At 44.3% G+C, this 22171-nt stretch overlaps 1 protein-coding gene across 1 annotated transcript in view; it reads left to right on the top strand.

Annotated features, from left to right (window-relative positions):
* The window catches only part of LCTL (lactase like), a 91950-nt gene that overhangs the window by 66719 nt on the left and 3060 nt on the right, over nucleotides 1-22171 (top strand). Inside the window, exons 10-12 of the mRNA XM_075346059.1 lie at nucleotides 4732-4858; nucleotides 5150-5349; nucleotides 19181-19244. Of these exons, the coding sequence (XP_075202174.1) occupies nucleotides 4732-4858; nucleotides 5150-5349; nucleotides 19181-19244 (391 nt within the window). The remainder of the gene's footprint in view (nucleotides 1-4731; nucleotides 4859-5149; nucleotides 5350-19180; nucleotides 19245-22171) is intronic.

Raw genomic sequence — 22171 nt, 5'->3', positions numbered from 1 at the left:
TCATCTTCCAACAAGACAACGACCCAAAGCACACAGCCAAGAAAACCAAGACCTGGTTCAAGAGGGAAAAAATCAAGGTGTTGCAGTGGCCTAGTCAGTCTCCTGACCTTAACCCAATTGAAAACTTGTGGAAGGAGCTCAAGATTAAAGTCCACATGAGACACCCAAAGAACCTAGATAACTTGGAGAAGATCTGCATGGAGGAGTGGGCCAAGATAACTCCAGAGACCTGTGCCGGCCTGATCAGGTCTTATAAAAGACGATTATTAGCTGTAATTGCAAACAAGGGTTATTCCACAAAATATTAAACCTAGGGGTTGAATAATAATTGACCCACACTTTTATGTTTAAAATTTATTAAAATTTAACTGAGCAACATAACTTGTTGGTTTGTAAGATTTATGCATCTGTTAATAAATCCTGCTCTTGTTTGACGTTTGCAGGCTCTAACTTATTTGCATCTTATCAAACCTGCTAAATCTGCAGGGGGTTGAATACTACTTGTAGGCACTCTATATCTGTCATTCTATATGAAAATCATAGAGGAAATCAAATTGTGCTATATGGTGTCAAATCTTGTCTTCTTAAACCATTGCTTATAATATTCATAACAGTAGGCAATCAGAAGCATATGGTGCCACATGTAGTGGCCATGGCGTGACAGAAAGTACTATAGACACTTCTGCCACTAGACAGGTTCCCTGAATATGCCTTTACTGCTGCATAACATCTTAAAGGGAACCTGTCACCAGATTTGGCCTCTATAAGCTGCAGCCACCACCAGTGAGCTCTATATACAGCATTCCAGAATACGGTGTCGCTGGTCCGGGGCCTCCTCTCTGCGGTCCTCCTTCTACCCAACAGACTATGGATGATGTGTCATGCACAGGTGCACTATGATCTGCCCTGCTGAGGTCAGATCAAAGTATTGTAGTGAGCATACGCGAGTGGTCTTTAACCTTTCCTTGCACCTGGCATTCCAGTACTTTGATCTGCCCTGAGTAGGACATATCAAAGTGCGCCTGTGTAGGACCGCAATGCCGGTTTGGGTAGAAGGAACACTAAGATCGCTGCATAGAGGAGGCGCCAGACCGATAAGCAGCGACACCAATCGGACTGGACCGCTCTACAGGTGAGTATCAAAAAAGTGATTTTTATGTTCTACAATGCGGCATGGGCTCTAATATACAAGTGCATCTCAATATATTAGAATATCATCAAAAAGTTAGATTATTTCATTAATTCAATACAAAAAGGGAAACGCATAAATTATATAAAGTCATTACAAACAGAGTGATCTATTTAAAGTGTTTATTTCTGTTAATGTTGATGATTACGGCTTACAGTCAATGAAATCCCAAAAAGTCATTATCTCAGAAAGTTAGAATAATTATCACAAAACACCTGAAAGGCTTCCTAACCATTTAAAATGGTCCCTTAGTCTGGTTCAGTAGGCTACACGATCATGGGGAAGACTGCTGAGTTGACAGATGTCCAGAAGGCAGTCAGTGACTCACTCCACAAGAACACAAGCTACAAAAGGTCATTGCTAAAGAAGCTGGATGTTCACAGAGTGCTGTATCCAAGCATATTAATGGAAAGTTGAGTGGAAGGAAAAAGTGTGGTAGAAAAAGGTGCACAAGCAACCGGGCTAAGGTCGGGTACACACATCCGTCTTTTCGCCGGTTTGATGGATGCGGGGCACGCCAGTACAGTGTATGTATGTATGTATGTATGTATGTATGTACAGTTAGGTCCAGAAATATTTGGACAGTGACACAATTTTCGCGAGTTGGGCTCTGCATGCCACCACATTGGATTTGAAATGAAACCTCTACAACAGAATTCAAGTGCAGATTGTAACGTTTAATTTGAAGGTTTGAACAAAAATATCTGATAGAAATTGTAGGAATTGTACGCATTTCTTTACAAACATTCCACATTTTAGGAGGTCAAAAGTAATTGGACAAATAAACCAAACCCAAAAAACAAATTTTTATTTTCAATATTTTGTTGCGAATCCTTTGGAGGCAATCACTGCCTTAAGTCTGGAACCCATGGACATCACCAAACGCTGGGTTTCCTCCTTCTTAATGCTTTGCCAGGCCTTTACAGCCGCAGCCTTCAGGTCTTGCTTGTTTGTGGGTCTTTCCGTCTTAAGTCTGGATTTGAGCAAGTGAAATGCATGCTCAATTGGGTTAAGATCTGGTGATTGATTTGGCCATTGCAGAATGTTCCACTTTTTTGCACTCATGAACTCCTGGGTAGCTTTGGCTGTATGCTTGGGGTCATTGTCCATCTGTACTATGAAGCGCCGTCCGATCAACTTTGCGGCATTTGGCTGAATCTGGGCTGAAAGTATATCCCGGTACACTTCAGAATTCATCCGGCTACTCTTGTCTGCTGTTATGTCATCAATAAACACAAGTGACCCAGTGCCATTGAAAGCCATGCATGCCCATGCCATCACGTTGCCTCCACCATGTTTTACAGAGGATGTGGTGTGCCTTGGATCATGTGCCGTTCCCTTTCTTCTCCAAACTTTTTTCTTCCCATCATTCTGGTACAGGTTAATCTTTGTCTCATCTGTCCATAGAATACTTTTCCAGAACTGAGCTGGCTTCATGAGGAGTTTTTCAGCAAATTTAACTCTGGCCTGTCTATTTTTGGAATTGATGAATGGTTTACATCTAGATGTGAACCCTTTGTATTTACTTTCATGGAGTCTTCTCTTTACTGTTGACTTAGAGACAGATACACCTACTTCACTGAGAGTGTTCTGGACTTCAGTTGATGTTGTGAACGGGTTCTTCTTCACCAAAGAAAGTATGCGGCGATCATCCACCACTCTTGTCATCCGTGGACGCCCAGGCCTTTTTGAGTTCCCAAGCTCACCAGTCAATTCCTTTTTTCTCAGAATGTACCCGACTGTTGATTTTGCTACTCAAAGCATGTCTGCTATCTCTCTGATGGATTTTTTTCTTTATTTTCAGCCTCAGGATGTTCTGCTTCACCTCAATTGAGAGTTCCTTAGACCGCATGTTGTCTGGTCACAGCAACAGCTTCCAAATGCAAAACCACACACCTGTAATCAACCCCAGACCTTTTAACTACTTCATTGATTACAGGTTAACGAGGGAGACGCCTTCAGAGTTAATTTCAGCCCTTAGAGTCCCTTGTCCAATTACTTTTGGTCCCTTGAAAAAGAGGAGGCTATGCATTACAGAGCTATGATTCCTAAACCCTTTCTCCGATTTGGATGTGAAAACTCTCATATTGCAGCTGGGAGTGTGCACTTTCAGCCCATATTATATATTTAATTGTATTTCTGAACATGTTTTTGTAAACAGCTAAAATAACAAAACTTGTGTCACTGTCCAAATATTTCTGGACCTAACTGTATGTATGTATGTATGTATGTATGTATCTCTCTCTCTCTCTTCCCCATTGATTTACATGGCCGCGGATTCCGGATCGGATCCGGACTTCAACGACAACCCGATCCGGATCCGCCGGACCCGGATTATGGCCGATCCGCTCAACTCTAATGGAGAGGCCACAATCCAAGTTGCTTGAGGTCTAGTGTGAAGTTTCCACAATCTGTCATGTTTTGGGTAGCCATGTCATCTGCTGGTGTAGGTCAACTGTATTTTATCAAGATCAAAGTCAGCGCAGCCATCTACCAGGAGATGTTAGAGCACTTCATGCTTCCATCTGCCAACAAGCTTTTTGGAGATGGAAATTTCATTTTCCATCAGGACTTCGCACCTGTCCACACTGCCAAAAGTACCAATACCTAGTTTAATTACCACAGTATCACTGTGCTTGATTGGTCAACAAACTCGCTTGACCTAAACCCCATAGAGAATATATGGGGTATTGTCAAGAGGAAAATGAGAGACACCAGACCCAACAATGTAGACGAGCTGAAGGGTGCTTTCAAAGCAACCTGGGCTTCCATAACCCCTCAGCAGTGCCACAGGCTGATCGCCTCCATGCCATGCCACATTGGTGCAGTAACTCATGCAATAGGAGCCCGACCAAGTATTGAGGCATTTACTGTACATACTTCTCAGTAGGCGCCAACATTTCTGAGTTGAAAATAATTTTTTTCAGTTGGTCTTATATAATATTCTAATTTGCTGAGATAATGACTTTTGGGTTTTCATTGACTGTAAGCCATAATCATCAACATTAACAGAAATAAACACTAGAAATAGATCACCCTGTGTGTAATGACTCTATATAATATATGCGTTTCACTTTTTGTATTGAATTACTGAAATAAATTAACTTTTTGAGGATTTTCTAATTTGAGATGCACTTGTACAGCATTCTAGAATATTATATATAAGGGCTTACTGGTGATGGCCGCAGCTTGTAGTCACCAAATCTAGTGACAGGTTCCCTTTAACCTTTGTCCGGCTGAATAGGTACAATTGTAACTATTCCGTTTTGAAATTGCAATACATTTTTTTTTCCAAAAGCCGTAGAGGGCTGAAATTTCGTGACATGTCTGCAGTTTTGGTCCAGAATATATTGACCAAATTTCAATAAAATATCTCCATCCCCTTGCGAGATAAGGGGTCGCTGTTAACGTTGTAAAATTATGCAGCCTGACGAAGGTTAAAGTGATTTTTTTTCTCAACATTTGTTCAATTTTTGATAATACTTGATAATGTAGCACACTGCATTCAGTAGATGAATAGCATTGCAATATTTTTCTACTAGACCCAGTATGGAAACCCACTGGTGTTGGTAACAGAGAATGGAGTGTCAGAGAAAATGCAGTGTGCCCAGCTGTGCGATGAATGGAGAATACAGTACCTCAAAGGTTACATCAATGAGATGCTGAAAGGTGAGAGTCATGGATGGAAACGGAATTTGCTGCTCTATATGTGACCCAATTTTAGCATTGAAATAATTTAGATATTGTTACTTATAACAACGTAGACTATGCCATATAGAGATTGCAACATTTAACATGGACGATAAAACCATGCTACATGCAGACTTACTGGGCAAAATGGCACAGGGACATAATCGAGACATAACCCATACCTAGTGCCATGTGTTTAATGTTATAGAGTGGAAATGAGATGAAAAGTCAGAAACTTTGTGTTGTGAAAGTTGTCTCTCTTTGTGGCAGCTATAAATGACGGCGTTCACATCCAGGGATACACAGCTTGGTCACTGCTGGATAAATTTGAGTGGGATGAAGGCTTCTCAGAGAGATTTGGGCTCTACTACGTTGAATTCAAGAGCAAAAGCAAACCACGTTATCCAAAGGCATCTGTACAGTTCTACAAAAAGATCATTAGAGCCAATGGATTTCCTAATTTCAGAGAGGTAAGTGTTTCTTCACTCCTCTAACAGTAAAAATTCACGCTGACCGGTCACACACAATTTAAAAGGGTTTGTTTCAAGTTTTTAAATAGGTAAAATTGCAAGGTGCTGGGGGAAAGAAAAAAAACCACAACAACAACCAAAAAAACACCCCACAACGTTGCAATTTACCCCTTAATAAAAATCTGCTCCGTTCTCAAGAATGAAACAAAGTTTTATTTTATAGGTTAGGAGTGCAGGCTCTATGCTATATAGTAGTGCTTCCCAAACGCCAGTCCTCATGGCCCCGCCAAAGACTATTTTCACGATTTGCTTAGAATTGAACTGGTAATGGAATCTTCTCAAGCCATCAGAAATGACCACAGGTTCTCTCCCCTCTGCTATACTAAGGAAATCTTGAAAACATGATGCATTGGGGGGGTTGTGAGGACTGCTGTAGTATTGAATATACAGGTTTAGGGTCAACTTGCAGGTCACTAAAGCTTGCCAAAATTTTAAATCCAACCAACTTCAGTGCCCCTGTGTTTTTCCCATGCTACAGAAGCAAAGCTGCCTCTTAGGCCCCCTCACATGTCAGTGATTCCGGTACATATGTTGTCCGTTTTCAAATGTACCGGAGACATGGATATACGCAGACCCATTAAAATCAATGAGTCTGCGCACACATCCCTGTTTTCTTACAGACGTGTCCATGTGCTCCACACAGCAACATGTGTTTTTCTCCGGCAGCACGGGAGTCACACAGACCGCATACTGATGTGATCCGTGTGACATCTGTGTGACACATACCGGAGAAAACACGTGTCTTTCAAATAATATTATTTTAGATAATCCCCAGTGTCCAGCCCTGCTTTTTTCGGGGCTGCTGTCACTTGCTTCCAGGCCCGCTCATTATGCTCATGCATATTCACTGCACCACGGACCCAGAAGCAGCAGCAGTGCCAGAGACAGCAGCGCCGAGGACAGGTGAGTATAGAAGGTCCTGCTGTCTGTGCGCTATCAAAGATAGCACACTGACCGCGCGCGCACACACACACACCCCTACACCACGGACTGTGAATAACGTGCGTTTTTATCATGGGCGTCTGAAGGGGGCTTTATACCTGTGTGCAAGAGCGCTCAGTTTGGAACAGAAAAGACTAGGAAAAGCAGCAAGTTTGGGGTGGTGCACTCCTGAAGATAGAACAACCCAAATAAAATATCTGTAACATCGCTTTCAAAAAGACACTAAAAGACAGTTTGTGAGACATATTGGAACCCATATTTCACAGAAAAATATAATTTTATTTATGAAGTGCCAAAAGGTGTAGGGCAGTCAGGCAATGTGGAGAGCTTTGTGGTTCAGTGTGATATATTTAGGTTGCCTTCTACAGCAATACGACAACCAATGTAATGACTGGAACAGGGTGGAGGCATCAGTGTAGTGGCTGGATATAACTAACAGAGTCTGGCAACTGTAGTCACAGCAGATTGGAGGGGGGAGAATATAGTAAGAGCAACACCAATTAATACAGAATTGCAGTAGTAATAATATTTGTTCATTTACATAGCGCTATTAATTCCACAGCGCTTTACATACGCAACACTGTCCCCATTGGGGCTCACAATCTAAATTTTCTATCAGTATGTTTTTTGAGCGTGGGAGGAAACCGGAGTACCGGGAGGAAACCCATGCAAACACGGGGAGAACATATAAGCTCCTTGCAGATGTGGGTGGATTTGAACCCAGGACCCCAGCACTGCAAGACTGCAGTGCTAACCACTGAGCCACCTATGCTGCCCAGTAGTCCAGATAATAGTGACCCAAAGCAATAGAATACATTTTTGCAGTTTCAAATTCAAGATATGGTCAGATTTTGGACACGTCTTTGAGCTTCAAGTGACACGAGTGTGTGCTTGGATATCAAAAATAAAATATAATCTGCAAGACAGCAAGCATGTTCTTGGGAGTTATGATCATATTGTGTTTAGGTAGGTTAGTAATGGGAAGAAACAGGAAGTTTTGAAAAAAATCAGTTTCAGATAGAGGAAGAATGTTAGTGACATCGGATAGACAAGTACTATTTTTTTGAAGTAGTACTTAAGTGATAGGATAATTATATGATAGGGTGTCATGAATATAGAGACGTCAAAGAAAGCCAAATCTGCTGATTGTTTGTACAAAGAGGAGGGGACCTAGGGTTTAATTCTTAGGAATCGAAAAGCATAAGTGGAAAAGTGGAAGTGGAGATGGAGGAGAATCAAGATAGAGCGGTACCCTTGAGACAGATCGAGCAGAGCATAAGTAAGAGTAGTTGGTGGTCCAAAGTATCAAACGTTAGAGAGATCCAGGAGAATCAGAAGAAAGTAGTGATCATTAGATTTAGAGGTTAGTAGATTGATAGACTTTAGTAAGAGAAGTTACTTTAGAGAATAAAAAGCAATAACCAGATAGTAAAGGGTCAAGAAGAGAGATTAAGGTTAAATAAAAATGAACCAGATTGCATAAGAGTACACCAAGGGTTCCAGGGGTTTAGAGATGAAGGGGGAGATTCGAGTCAGGTCTTTAGCTAGAAGAGCATTTCTGGTCAAGGCATATTTTGTTTTTTTATTTAGTAATGAGATGATGATAACATGTTTAAAAGAGTATGGAAAGGTACTAGAAGAAAGAAGGGAATTTTGTTACTTACCGTAAATTCCTTTTCTTCTAGCTCTTATTGGGAGACCCAGACGATTGGGGTATAGCTACTGCCCTCTGGAGGCCACACAAAGCACTACATTAAAAGTGCAAGGCCCCTCCCCCTCTGGCTATACCCCCCCGTGGTATCACGGGTTCTCCAGTTTTAGTGCCAAAGCAAGAAGGAGGAAGCCAATAACTGGTTTAAACAAATTAACTCCGAATAACATCGGAGAACTGAAAAACCGTTCAACATGAACAACATGTGTACCCGCAAACAACAAAAAAACATCCCGAAGGACAACAGGGCGGGTGCTGGGTCTCCCAATAAGAGCTAGAAGAAAAGGAATTTACGGTAAGTAACAAAATTCCCTTCTTCTTCAGCGCTCTATTGGGAGACCCAGACGATTGGGACGTCCAAAAGCTGTCCCTGGGTGGGTAAATAAATACCTCATGTTAGAGCTGCAAAACAGCCCTCCCCTATGGGGGTGTCACTGCCGCCTGCAGGACTCTTCTACCTAAGCTGGCATCCGCCGAAGCATAGGTATGCACCTGATAATGCTTGGTGAAAGTGTGCAGACTGGACCAGGTAGCTGCCTGGCACACCTGTTGAGCCGCAGCCTGGTGACGTAATGCCCAGGACGCACCCACGGCTCTGGTTGAGTGGGCTTTTAGCCCTGAAGGAACCGGAAGCCCCGCAGAACGGTAGGCTTCAAGAATTGGTTCTTTGATCCATCGAGCCAGGGTGGCTTTAGAAGCCTGCAACCCCTTGCGCGGACCAGCGACAAGGACAAAAAGTGCATCGGAACGGCATATGGGCGCCGTGCGGGAAATGTAGATTCTGAGTGCTCTCACCAGATCTAGCAAACGTAAGTCCTTTTCATACCGGTGAACCGGATGAGGGCAAAAAGAAGGCAAGGAAATATCCTGATTAAGATGAAAAGAGGATACGACCTTAGGAAGAAACTCCGGAATGGGGCGCAGCACAACCTTGTCCTGGTGGAACACCAGGAAGGGAGCCTTGGATGACAGAGCTGCCAGCTCAGACACTCGCCGAAGCGATGTGATGGCAACAAGAAACGCCACTTTCTGCGACAGCCGAGAAAAGGAAACTTCCTTCAGAGGCTCGAAGGGCGGCTTCTGGAGAGCAACTAGTACCCTGTTCAGATCCCATGGATCTAACGGTCGCTTGTACGGGGGCACAATATGACAGACCCCCTGCAGGAACGTGCGCACCTTAGGAAGACGTGCTAGACGCTTCTGAAAAAACACGGAAAGTGCCGAAACTTGCCCTTTAAGGGAGCTGAGCGACAAGCCCTTTTCTAACCCCGATTGCAGGAAAGAAAGAAACTTGGGTAATGCAAATGGCCAGGGAGACACTCCCTGGGCCGAGCACCAGGATAAGAAAATCTTCCACGTTCTGTAGTAGATCTTAGCAGAATTCGACTTTCTAGCTTGTCTCATTGTGGCAATCACTCCTTGAGATAATCCTGCAGATGCTAGGATCCAGGACTCAATGGCCACACAGTCAGGTTCAGGGCCGCAGAATTCTGATGGAAAAACGGCCCTTGGGACAGTAAGTCTGGTCGGTCTGGCAGTGACCACGGTCGACCGATCGTGAGATGCCACAGATCCGGGTACCACGACCTCCTCGGCCAGTCTGGGGCGACGAGTATGATGCGGCTGCACTCGGATCTGATCTTGCGTAGCACTCTGGGCAAGAGCGCCAGAGGCGGAAACACGTAAGGGAGCTGAAACTGCGACCAATCTTGAACCAAGGCGTCTGCCGCCAGAGCTCTTTGATCGCGCGACCTCGCCATGAATGCCGGGACCTTGTTGTTGTGCCGGGATGCCATTAGGTCGACGTCCGGCACTCCCCAGCGGCGACAGATTTCCTGAAACACGTCCGGGTGAAGGGACCATTCCCCTGCGTCCATGCCCTGGCGACTGAGGAAGTCTGCTTCCCAGTTTTCTACGCCTGGGATGTGAACCGCGGATATGGTGGATGCTCTGTCCTCCACCCACATTAGAATGCGCCGGACTTCTTGGAAGGCTTGCCGACTGCGCGTCCCTCCTTGGTGGTTGATGTATGCCACCGCTGTGGAGTTGTCCGATTGGATTCGGATCTGCTTTCCTTCCAGCCACTGCTGGAAGGCCAGTAGGGCAAGATACACTGCTCTGATTTCCAGAACATTGATCTGAAGGGTGGACTCCTGCGGAGTCCACGTCCCCTGAGCCCTGTGGTGGAGAAACACTGCTCCCCACCCCGACAGACTCGCATCTGTCGTAACTACTGCCCAGGATGGGGGCAGGAAGGATCTTCCCTGAGATAATGAGGTGGGAAGGAGCCACCATTGTAGAGAGTCCTTGGCCGTCTGGGAAAGCGAGACTTTCCTGTCCAGGGACGTTGACTTCCCGTCCCATTGGCGGAGAATGTCCCATTGAAGTGGGCGCAGATGAAACTGCGCAAAGGGAACTGCTTCCATGGCTGCCACCATCTTCCCTAGGAAATGCATGAGGCGCCGCAAGGGATGCAACTGGCCCTGCAGAAGAGATTGCACCCCTGTCTGTAGTGACCGCTGCTTGTCCAGCGGAAGCTTCACTATCGCTGCTAGAGTATGAAACTCCATGCCAAGATACGTTAGTGACTGAGTCGGTGATAGGATCGACTTTGGAAAGTTGATGATCCATCCGAAAGACTGTAGAGTCTCCAGCGTAGCATTCAGGCTGTGCTGACATGCCTCCTGAGAGGGAGCTTTGACCAATAAGTCGTCTAGGTAAGGGATCACCGAGTGTCCCTGAGAGTGCAAGACTGCTACCACCGCCGCCATGACCTTGGTGAAGACCCGTGGGGCTGTCGCCAGACCAAATGGAAGAGCTACGAACTGAAAATGGTCGTCTCCTATCACAAAACGTAGAAAACGTTGATGTTCTGTAGCAATTGGCACGTGGAGATAAGCATCTTTGATGTCTATTGAGGCAAGGAAGTCTCCTCTGGACATTGAGGCAATGACAGAGCGGAGGGTTTCCATCCGGAACCTCCTGGCATGCACATGTTTGTTGAGCCGTTTTAGGTCCAGAACAGGACGGAACGAGCCGTCCTTTTTTGGAACCACAAAGAGATTGGAGTAAAACCCTTGCCCTTGTTCCTGAGGAGGGACTGGGATAACCACTCCTTCCGCTTTTAGGGAATCCACCGCCTGCAGCAGAGCATCTGCTCGGTCTGGATGTGGGGAGGTTCTGAAGAACCGAGCTGGAGGACGAGAATTGAACTCGATTCTGTACCCGCGAGACAAAATGTCCGTCACCCACCGGTCTTTGACCTGTGACATCCAAATGCCGGAAAAGCGGGAGAGCCTGCCCCCGACCGGCGATGCGGAGGGGGGGGGCTGGAAGTCATGAGGTAGCCGCTTTGGAAGCGGTACCTCCATTTGCTTTCTTGGGGCGTGTGTGAGTCCGCCACGAATCTGAGTTTCTTTGCGTCCTCTGAGTCCCTTTGGACGAGGTAAATGGTGTCTTGCCCGAACCTCGAAAGGACTGAAACCTCTGCTGCCACTTTTTCTGCTGAGGTTTGGATGTTCTGGGTTGTGGTAAAGAGGAGTCTTTACCCTTGGACTGCTTAATGATGTCAGCCAATGGCTCGCTAAACAGTCTCTCTCTAGACAAAGGCAAACTGGTTAAACATTTTTTGGAACCAGCATCTGCTTTCCAGTCCTTTAACCACAAGGCTCTGCGCAAAACTACCGAATTGGCGGACGCCATTGAGGTGCGACTGGTAGATTCTAGGACCGCATTGATAGCGTAAGACGCAAACGCCGACATCTGCGTGGTAAGGTGCGCCACTTGCGGCACTGCTGGATGCATGATAGCATCCACTTTTGCTAAGCCAGCTGAAATAGCCTGGAGTGCCCATACGGCTGCGAATGCCGGAGCAAACGACGCGCCTATAGCTTCATAGACAGATTTTAACCAAAGGTCCATCTGTCTGTCATTGGCATCTTTAAGTGAAGCTCCATCCTCCACTGCAACTATGGATCTAGCTGCAAGTTTGGAAATCGGGGGGTCTACCTTTGGACACTGTGTCCAGCGCTTGACCACCTCAGGGGGGAAAGGGAAACGCGTATCTTTAGATCGTTTAGAGAAACGCCTTTCTGGGTGAGCGTCGTGCTTCTGGATTGATTCTCTGAAGTCAGAGTGATCTAACAAAGCACTTAATTTACGCTTGGGATAAAGGAAACGAAACTTTTCCTGCTCCGCAGCCGCCTCTTCTGCTGAAGGGGCTGGGGGAGAAATATCCAACAGCCTATTGATGGCTGAGATAAGGTCGTTTACCATGGCATCCCCATCCGGGGTATCCAGGTTGAGAGGGGTTCCAGGAGTGGATTCCTGATCACTCTCATCAGACACATCACAGGGAGACTGATTGCGCTGAGACCCTGAGCAGTGTGAAGACGTCGAGGGTCTTTCCCAGCGAGCTCGCTTAGGGTGGCTGGGGCCATCATCTGAGTCATAATCCTCGGCCTGTGAAGCCGGGGACCCCCCTGTGGGCTGGATACATTCCAGGTAAGGGGGACCTGAGGACAGAGGCCTCGCCGTGCCCAGAGACTGAGCCCCATGCATAGATTGCAAGGTCTCAAGGATTTTTGCCATAGATACAGACATATTATCTGCAAAAACTGCAAAGTCTGTCCCTGTCACCGGGGCAGAACTTACAAGCGTCTCAGCCTGGGTCGCTACCTCTCCTGACTCCGGCTGGCGAAGCAGCACCGGGTCGGAGCATTGCACACAATGGGGGTCATCGGAGCCTGCTGGTAGATTAGCCCCACATGCAGCACACGCAGTATACACAGCCCTTTTTGCCTTGGCCGCCTTGCGTTTTGAGGATGACATGTTGCTGCTTCCACAGAGCGATCTGGGATATGCAGCCATGAAGCGCACCTCACAGTGCAAGTAATACAATAACTATATATCTGTACCAGTACACTGATACACAGTGAGGCACTAGAGGGACCAGCACAGAAAAATCGCTTACCGCCCGCTTAAAAAGCGGGTGTGTGGTCTGCCAGATAGCCCCTAGTCCAGGTCTCCCAGAGCCTTGCGTCCTTCCTCCAGCCAGGCATGCATGTAATGGCTGCCGGCGTCTCGAGAGAGGAAGGGGGGCGGGCCCTGGGCGTTCCTGGCCAAGAGCGGGAAGCCTGCTTCCCTCTGTGCCAAGTGAGAGGGCTGGAGCATGTAAAACAGGCTCCAGCCCTCGTCGCTGCTAGCGAACAGCGTCTCTCCCCTACCCTGAATGACAGGGTGGGGGCGGGAACGAAACGGAGCTGCCGGCGTCCTAGGCCCAAAAAGCCGGGGACTAAATTTATAACCGCCGCCGCCGTAAAAGCGCGGACGGCGGATCCCCGGCGCACCACAAGTCACAGCAGCGCCGCCCGGTCCAGAGGGGGTCGGCGCTGCGTTCCCAAAAACAAACAATCCCCCAGTAATCTGTAGGGACACCAACTCCACGTTGCGGTCCCCGGCGCACTACAACACCCAGCCAGCCCGGAGTGTGTCTGTGCCTGCCGGGGACACAGAGTACCTGTATGATGCAGGGCCTGTCCCTGATCGTACTCCTGCTCCGTCTCCATCAGGTTCTAATGGGTCTGTGGATGGAGCCCGGCATCAGAGCTGAGAGGCCGGCAGGATCCCACTTCCACAGAGCCCTACAAGGGGATGTGGAAGGAAAACAGCATGTCAGGCTCCAGCCCTGTACCAGCAATAGGTACCTCAACCTTACAACACCATCCAGGGGTGAGAAGGGAGCATGCTGGAAACACTATATGTGTCCTCTTTTCTTCCATCCGAAATAGTCAGCAGCTACTGCTGACTAAAATCTGTGGAGCTATGCATGGAATGTCTGACCTCCTTCGCACACAAAGCTAAAACTGGAGAACCCGTGATACCACGGGGGGGTATAGCCAGAGGGGGAGGGGCCTTGCACTTTTAATGTAGTGCTTTGTGTGGCCTCCAGAGGGCAGTAGCTATACCCCAATCGTCTGGGTCTCCCAATAGAGCGCTGAAGAAAAGAGGTTATATATTTTAGTTAGGTGGCTAGTGACAGCCAGGGAGAGGGAATGGAGAAAATATGAAAGAATACAGTCATGGACAAAAGAGAATGACACCAAAATTATATTTTCACATGATCTGTTGCCCTCTGGTTTTTAATTGTGTTTGTCTGATGTTTACATCACATACAGAAATATAATTGCAATCATATTAGGAGTACCAAAGGTTATATTGACAGAATGAGTTAATGCAGCAAGTCAATATTTGCAGTGTTGACCCTTCTTCTTCAGGACCTCTGCAATTCTCCCTGGCATGCTCTCAATCAACTTCTGGACCAAATCCTGACCGATAGCTGTCCAATCTTGCATAAGCAATGCTTGCATTTTGCCAGAATTTGTTGGTTTTTGTTTGTCCACCCGTCTCTTGATGATTGACCACAAGTTCTCAATGGGATTAAGATCTGGGGAGTTTCCAGGCCATGGACCCAAAATCTCTATGTTTTGTTCCATGAGCCATTTAGTGATAACCTTTGCTTTATGGCAAGGTGCTCCATCATGCTGGAAAAGGCATTGTTGGGCGCCAAACTGCTCTTGAACAGTTGGGAGAAGTTGCTCTTGGAGGACATTCTGGTACCATTCTTTATTCATGGCTGTGTTTTTAGGCAAGACTGTGAGTGAGCCAATTCCCTTGGCTGAAAAGCAACCCCACACATGAATCGTTTCAGGATGCTTAACAGTTGGCATGAGACAAGACTGGTGGTAGCGCTCACCTCTTCTTCGCCTAATAAGCTGTTTTCCAGATGTCCTAAACAAACGAAAAGGGAATTCATCTGAGAAAATGACTTTACCCCAGTCCTCAGCAGTCCACTCCCTGTACCTTTTGCAGAATATCAGTCAGTCCCTGATGTTTTTTCTGGAGAGAAGTGGCTTCTTTGCTGCCCTCCTTGAAACCAGGCCTTGCTCAAAGAGTCTCCGCCTCACAGTGTGTGCAGAAGCACTCACACCAGCCTGCTGCCATTGCTGAGCTAGCTCGGCACTGCTGGTAGTCCGATTCCGCAGCTGAAACAGTTTTAAGATACGGTCCTGGCGTTTGCTGGTCCTTCTTGGGCGCCCATGAGCCTTTTTGGCAACAATGGAAGCTCTCTCCTTGCAGTTCTTGATAATGCGATAGATTGTTGACTGAGGTGCAATCTTTGTAGCTGCGATACTCTTCCCTGTTAGGCCATTTTTGTGCAGAGCAATGATGGCTGCACGTGTTTCTTTAAAGATAACCATGGTTAACTGAAGAGAAACAATGATACTAAGCACCAGCCTCCTTTTAAAGTGTCCAGTGGTGTAATTCTTTCTTAATCATGACTGATTAATCGCCAGCCCTGTCCTCATCAACACCCACACCTGTGTTAATGGAACAATCACTAAAACAATGTTAGCTGCTCCTTTTAAGGCAGGAATGCAATGATGTTGAAATGTTATTTGGGGGTTAAAGTTAATTTTCTTAGCCAATATTGACTTTGCAAGTAATTGCTATTAAGCTGATCACTCTTTATGACATTCTGGAGTATATGCAAATTGCCATTACAAAAGCTTAAGCAGTAGACTTTGTAAAAATTAATATTTGTAGCATTCTCAAAACTTTTGGCCATGACTGTAGGATCACTGGTGCTGCAAGTAGGGTGAGAAGAAGCGAAGAGCCTGGAAAGTTTCTCTGTGACTGGTACAAAGGCGAAAAGTGAAAGGCTATGTTATTAGGTGTTTGGGAGATAATTACTGTACTTGTCGCATATGGTCAATTCTTTCAATAAAATAAGTGGCCAAATCTTCAACACTTTGGTTGCTGATCAGGCCTGCACTTTACACTTTAGGACTAAAGTAGGAGTAAAAATGTTCAGAGTCCTTTTTGATGATTGGAAAGTGAGGTGATCAGGATGGTGAAGAATGCTTGTTTGGCAAGGTAAAAAGGAAAATTTATGGGTTTGAGCATACATTTATAGTGAATGAAGTCTTTTGCCAAATGTCATTTTCTCCACAAATATTCGTCACTCTTGAAGTACTGCTAACGCTGAGCAAAATGTTTGTGGTGTGTGCCAGGGTTGCCAAAGCCTATGTTAACGTACTCTGTGTGTAGTGGGTGCTGCTTCATGCAGGGCACTTGAGTGTCTTATGTTCTGTAGATAAATTGGGACAGTAGTGTGAGGAGATCCCTCTCCCCACCCTTCTTGCTTCCCCCCTCCTACCCTTCCTTTCCTCACCTTTTTTCCCTTGCTCCTAAACCTTCCCTTTTAGGTAGTTGATATGTGAATTGTTATATTTAGACCCTTAAAAAGGGTATTAATACTGTTTTTGGATATTTTTTTTTCTTCTTCTTTGTGCATGTTCCCAGATCCCCCCCCTTCCAAGTTATTGTTTAAAATCCCTCAATAAAAATACCCTTGAAACAGTAGCATGAGGAGATTGGTGACAATGAGGAGTGTAAATTCTTCATAAGTTGCTGGGTATTATAGGCATGAAGATTTCTGTTTGTGTGTGATGTGTAGGGCTGTCCTGAGTTGGGTGACAAATATTAATAGAAAGAAGGTTATGGTCAGATCGCGAGAGCAGTGAGTTAGTAAATTCATACACTGAGCCGAGCCCTCGGGAGAAGACCAGCTCAAAAGTATTCCTGTCTCCATGTTTAGGAGATTGGGTAAGTTCAGAAAAACCAAGAGAAGAGGTTAGAAATAGTAAATTAGCTGCCGATGAGGAAAATTGATTATCAATGGGAATGATAAATTTCCTTATGAGTGTGAATATGTCACTGGAGAGAAAAAGGGGAAGACAGATTGCAGGTGGGGTTGATCTGGAGGGCAGTACATAACTGCCATCTACAGGGAGAAAGGATGGAAGAATCTGATTGTGTGAGTCTCAAAAGAGTGTAATGTAAGTGAGGGTACTGGGAGTGGATGACCTGAAAAACACATTGCGATGAAAGAAACAGGCAACACCTCCTCCTTGTGTCTTTTCTCAGGTCTTGGAATATGAACAAATTATAGTCCATCAAACAAGAGAACAGCTGCAGAGGTAGTGTCAGACTGTTCAACACTAACTTCAGTGAGACCCAGGTCATGATAACTTAAAACAAATAAGTCATATACAACCCCTGGGCAAAAATTATGAACTCACCTGGCTCTGAGAATGTTCATTCAGTGGTTTACTTTTGTTAAAAAAAAAAAAAAAAAAAAAAAAAAAGCAGATCACAGACTAGTCATTTTAAATAGCAACTTTCTTGCTTTAAGAAACACACAAAAAAAAAATCATGAAAACATAATGTGCTAGCCAGTAACTGTTACTTTTCAAGACCAAACAGGGGGAAAAATTATGGAGTCACTCAATTATGAGAAAAAAATTATGGAATCACCCTGTAAATTTTCATTTCCAAAACTAACATCTGCATCAAATAAGATCTGCTCGTTAGTCTGAATCTAAAAACGAGTGATCACACCTTGGAGAGCTGTTGCACCAAGTGGACTGACATGAATCATTGCTCCAACACGAGAGATGTCAATTGAAACAAAGGAGAGGATTATCAAACTCTTAAAAGAGGGTAAATGATCACGCAATGTTACAAAAGATGTTGGTTGTTCACAGGCAGCTGTCTAAAATCTGGACCAAATACAAATAACATGGGAAGGTTGTTAAAGGCAAACATATTGGTAGATCAGGGAAGACCTCAAAGCGTCAAGACAGGAAACTTAAAGCAATAGGTCTCCAAACCAGGAAATGCACAACAAAAACGAGGAACGAATGGGAGGAAACTGGAGTCAACCGTGACCGAACTGTAAGAAACCGCCTAAAGGAAATGGTATTTACATACAGAAAAGCTAAACAATAAAAAGATGACTGCCTGAAGAGAACATGTAAGTTTCCACAGTCACTGATGATATTCGGCTGCATGTCAGGTAAAGGCACTGGGGAAGATGGCGGTCATTACATCTTCAATAAATGCCCAAGTTTACATTGAAATTTTGGACACTTTTCTTATCCCATCAATTGAAAGGATGTTTGGGGATGATGAAATAATTTATCAAGATGATAATGCATCCTGCCATAGAGCAAAAACTGTAAAAACATACCATGAAAGAAGACACATAAGGTCAATTACATGGCCTGCAAATAGTCCGGATCTCAATCCAATTGAAAATCTTTGGCGGAAGTTGAAGAAAATGGTCCATGACAAGGCTCCAACCTGCAAAGCTGATCTGGCAACAGCAATCCGAGAAAGTTGGAGCTAGATTGATGAAGAGTACGGTTTGTCACTCATTAACGCCCATGCCTCAGACTGCAAGCTGTGATAAAAGCCAGAGGTGGTGCAACGAAAAACTAGTGATGTATTGGAGTTTTCTTTTGTGTTTCATGATTCCATAATTTTTTTCCTCATAATTGAGTGATTCCATAATTTTTCCCCCTGTTTGGTCTTGAAAAGTAACAGTTACTGGCTAGCACATTATGTTTTCATGATTTTTTTTAGTGTTTCTTAAAGCCAGAAAGTTGACATTTGAAATGACTTTAGTTTTGTGCCGTCTGTGATCTGCTTTTTTTTTTTTTTTTAAATAAAAGTAAAACAACTGAATGAACATCCTCTGAGACAGGTGATTTCATAATTTTTGCCAGGGGTTGTATGTAGTTTTTGTCAGACTGACGACCAAAGGGCACAGTAAAACGAGACAGAAGATATGCAATGAATGTTAAGAAAATTAAGAGATGTCACCAGCAGCTAGGAGTCAAATGGAGAGTGTGAGCGGATTGTTCAGTGTTTTACGAGAGGATCTCCTGCATTATATGGTGGGAGAAGATGGTTTCAAGCATTTTAAGAATGAGTAGAGTATGCTAACTGTACGTAGCAGAGAGGAAGAGAGGCATACTGGTGTGGATAGAGTGCCGTGAAGGGATGAAAGGGTGGTCAATTTTGAAGAAAAAGAAAACAGAGGAGCTAAAACAAAAATGGATTAAAGGGTGGTGTCAACCACCACACAAAGACAGGGTCACAATACAGGGCTTCATATGGATAGATTTTAATACTACTTATGCAGATGGCTTAACATACCTTCTTTTAAGCAGCTGGATAACATACTAAGTTACTGAAACTTAATTTTGTCAGGTGGAAAACTGGCATCGAATCTCTACAGAGACATGTTCTACTACCAACCAACTCCTAGCGGAAGGTAAATAGCTATGAGATATGTATGTCTGGAGGTGTGCAGTGCCACTAAGGTATAATCTGGTGTGACAATGTAACATGTCTGAAATTGGTAAATTATTCTGTACTATAGAAAAATGTCCACAGCACTCAAAGTAAAAGTGCAGCGGAGCTTATAACAAAAACAAAAAAATACACTTGGAAACCAGAATTGAAAATGTAGACTTTGTATTCCTCTAGCCGTGTAAAAAAAAAAAAAACAAAAACAAACAAACAAACAAAAAACTTTTAACATCTTTGTCAAACAGAGACCATAAGATGTTGAAACATTGCTTTTTTTCATGGGGACGGAGGAATAAAACTTCTTTCTACTTTTGCAAGCCCAGTGAGCACTGGCATTTTGATATTTCTCCGCTGTACTAGGGCTACTAAAAAGGTGTCCTGAATGCTCTCCCTCTAGGCTATGGTCAGAACTTTCATAGCAGTGAATTCAGACAACAGACACATGAGCGGCCAACATATTGTACATGTCACAGCTGTTGTGCATATATATTATATAGGATATGGTATGGTTCCACCATAAAGAACTGTCATGAGACAACCCTTTAAAAGGGTTTTCAAACGCTATAAAAATCGATGATCTTTTCATATCTTAAGATAAGCCATCGATAGATTGAATTTGCACCAAATATCAGCCCACCGCCAATGTGTTGAGGTCTCGCAGCTTGCACAGACATCTGCTTTTCAAAACCAAACGTAAGAGTCCAACAATGCAGAAATGATCCAAGACTTAACGTTTATTCCATCTTGGTTAAAACAAAGTATTCAATAAATACAGGAGCCCATGACCTAGACAACATGTTTTATCAGGTAATGCTTTATTCATGATACACAACTTTTTTTTTTTATCTCCTGTTTTAACCATAATGGAATCAGTGTAAAGTATTATGGGATCATCTCTGCATTGCTGGACTCTTTCTAAATTTGGTATCAATATCAGATTGGTATCTGGTCGGACAGTTCGTACTTCTATCGATCTCTCGGTGTAAAGAGACAGCGACACATGAGCATGGTGGTTTCTTCATTGTTTACATTGCTCTGCATATTTAGTAGCGGCTGTGTTGGGTATTACAACTTTGTCCGAATCACTGGAATAGTGACCAATGTACAGAAGAACGAGACAGAAGTACTCGAGTGTAGAGGCCTCTTCAAATATCTGTTCAATGGGGGTGCCAAATGTCAGACCCTACCAATCCAACATGCATAGGGGGATCTTCTGACAGTCAGGAAATCCCTATATAAATTATATTGTCTGTTGAACCCACCAGAATAGTTGCCTCATCTGATTGGCATGGGTCAACAGCCAGTGTTTTTCTTTTCATAGCAGTACTAAGACCCTGGAAACAAGCCTCAATACTTCAGTTTCCTGGACCCTTGTAAGACTTTAGGAAAAAGGGATTTGACCATTTATTATACCCAATACATGATTACAAAGTCTTGAAGGCAAAGAACAAAGCCCTCGATCAGGCCGTTTAAAATGTTCTTGGACCTCTGTGTAATAGTGTATGAATTGTATACCACTAATATTAATCAAATCCAATAGACTTCCTGTTTTGTTCTTTATTAATATTGCAAATCTGGCATTGGATACAAATATATAAAAACAGCGAAAAATATGAACATAGTGTAATTCACATAGAGAAAAAAAAAATATCATGAGAAGAATTTGACACAAACAATTGATATAATTACATACATAATTCAGCTTTTTCAAATGACAGGATATACTTCTGAGCTATGACTTGTTCCATCCACATTGGACCAACGTCTTCATGGTCATCCATTACTATTCATCCCAATATATAACAATCCACTAAAATTACGGGAATAGAAAACTAGATGCGGTTCCGATCAGTCAGAAAACATCTTAAATTCTTAAATCAGAGAAGGGCACCTTTACAAAGCAATATTTTTTTTTTTTACACCATTCATTTACTAAATGCCAAAAAATTGTAGTAAAGCGGGCTTTACACGCTGCGACATCGCTAGCCGATGCTAGCCGATGCTAGCGATGTCGAGTGTGATAGCAACCGCCCCCATCGTACGGCCAATATGTGGTGATCGCTGCCGTAGCGAACATTATCGCTACGGCAGCGTCACACGCATATACCTGTGCAGCGACGTCACTGTGACCGGCGAACCGCCTCCTTTCTAAGGGGGCGGTTCGTTCAGCATCACAGCAGCGTCACTGAACCACCGCCCAATAGAAAAAGAGGGGAGGAGATGAGCGGCCGGAACATGCCGCCCACCTCCTTCCTTCCTCCTTTTCCGGTGGACAGAGGTAAGGTGATGTTTGTCGTTCCAGCGGCGTCACACATAGCGATATATGCTGCCGCAGGAACGACAAACAACATCGTTACTGCAGCAGCAACGATAATTGGGAAGAGGGGGGCATGTCACCGATGAGCGTTTTTTGAACGATTTTGCGACTATTCAAAATCGCTCATAAGAGTCATACACAACGAGATCGCTACAGCGGCCGGATGTGTCTCACAAATTCCGTGACCCCAACAAGATCGCTTTAGCGATCTCGTAGTGTGTAAAGCCACCTTAAGTCCCACCATAGAAAGATTGTGAAAGGTTTCCATCCTCACTTTGACAATATGAGCTCAACGTTTTTGGATGTTATATAAAATGTCAAAATATGACCTGACTATATGAATGTCTAGAAATGTAAAAAAAAAAAATAATGTGGTATTTAAAGGTTGATGAGAACTTGGGGTAATTTCTATATAAAACTTTTAGTGTCTGCTCTGAAATACTTTTGCAAGATAAATATTTATTGATGGTGTGCTCTCTTGTCCAATTGTAACATTCCCTCCATGTACAATTTGGAACAGTATTCCATACCCCCTGTAGCTCTTTCATAGACAAATCCAGGCATCTCTTTAC

Source organism: Anomaloglossus baeobatrachus, chromosome 4 (assembly GCF_048569485.1).
Source record: "Anomaloglossus baeobatrachus isolate aAnoBae1 chromosome 4, aAnoBae1.hap1, whole genome shotgun sequence".
In the NCBI taxonomy this organism is placed as follows: domain Eukaryota; kingdom Metazoa; phylum Chordata; class Amphibia; order Anura; family Aromobatidae; genus Anomaloglossus; species Anomaloglossus baeobatrachus.
Note: the sequence above shows the minus strand (reverse complement) of the source record. Positions and strands in the feature narration are given on the sequence as shown.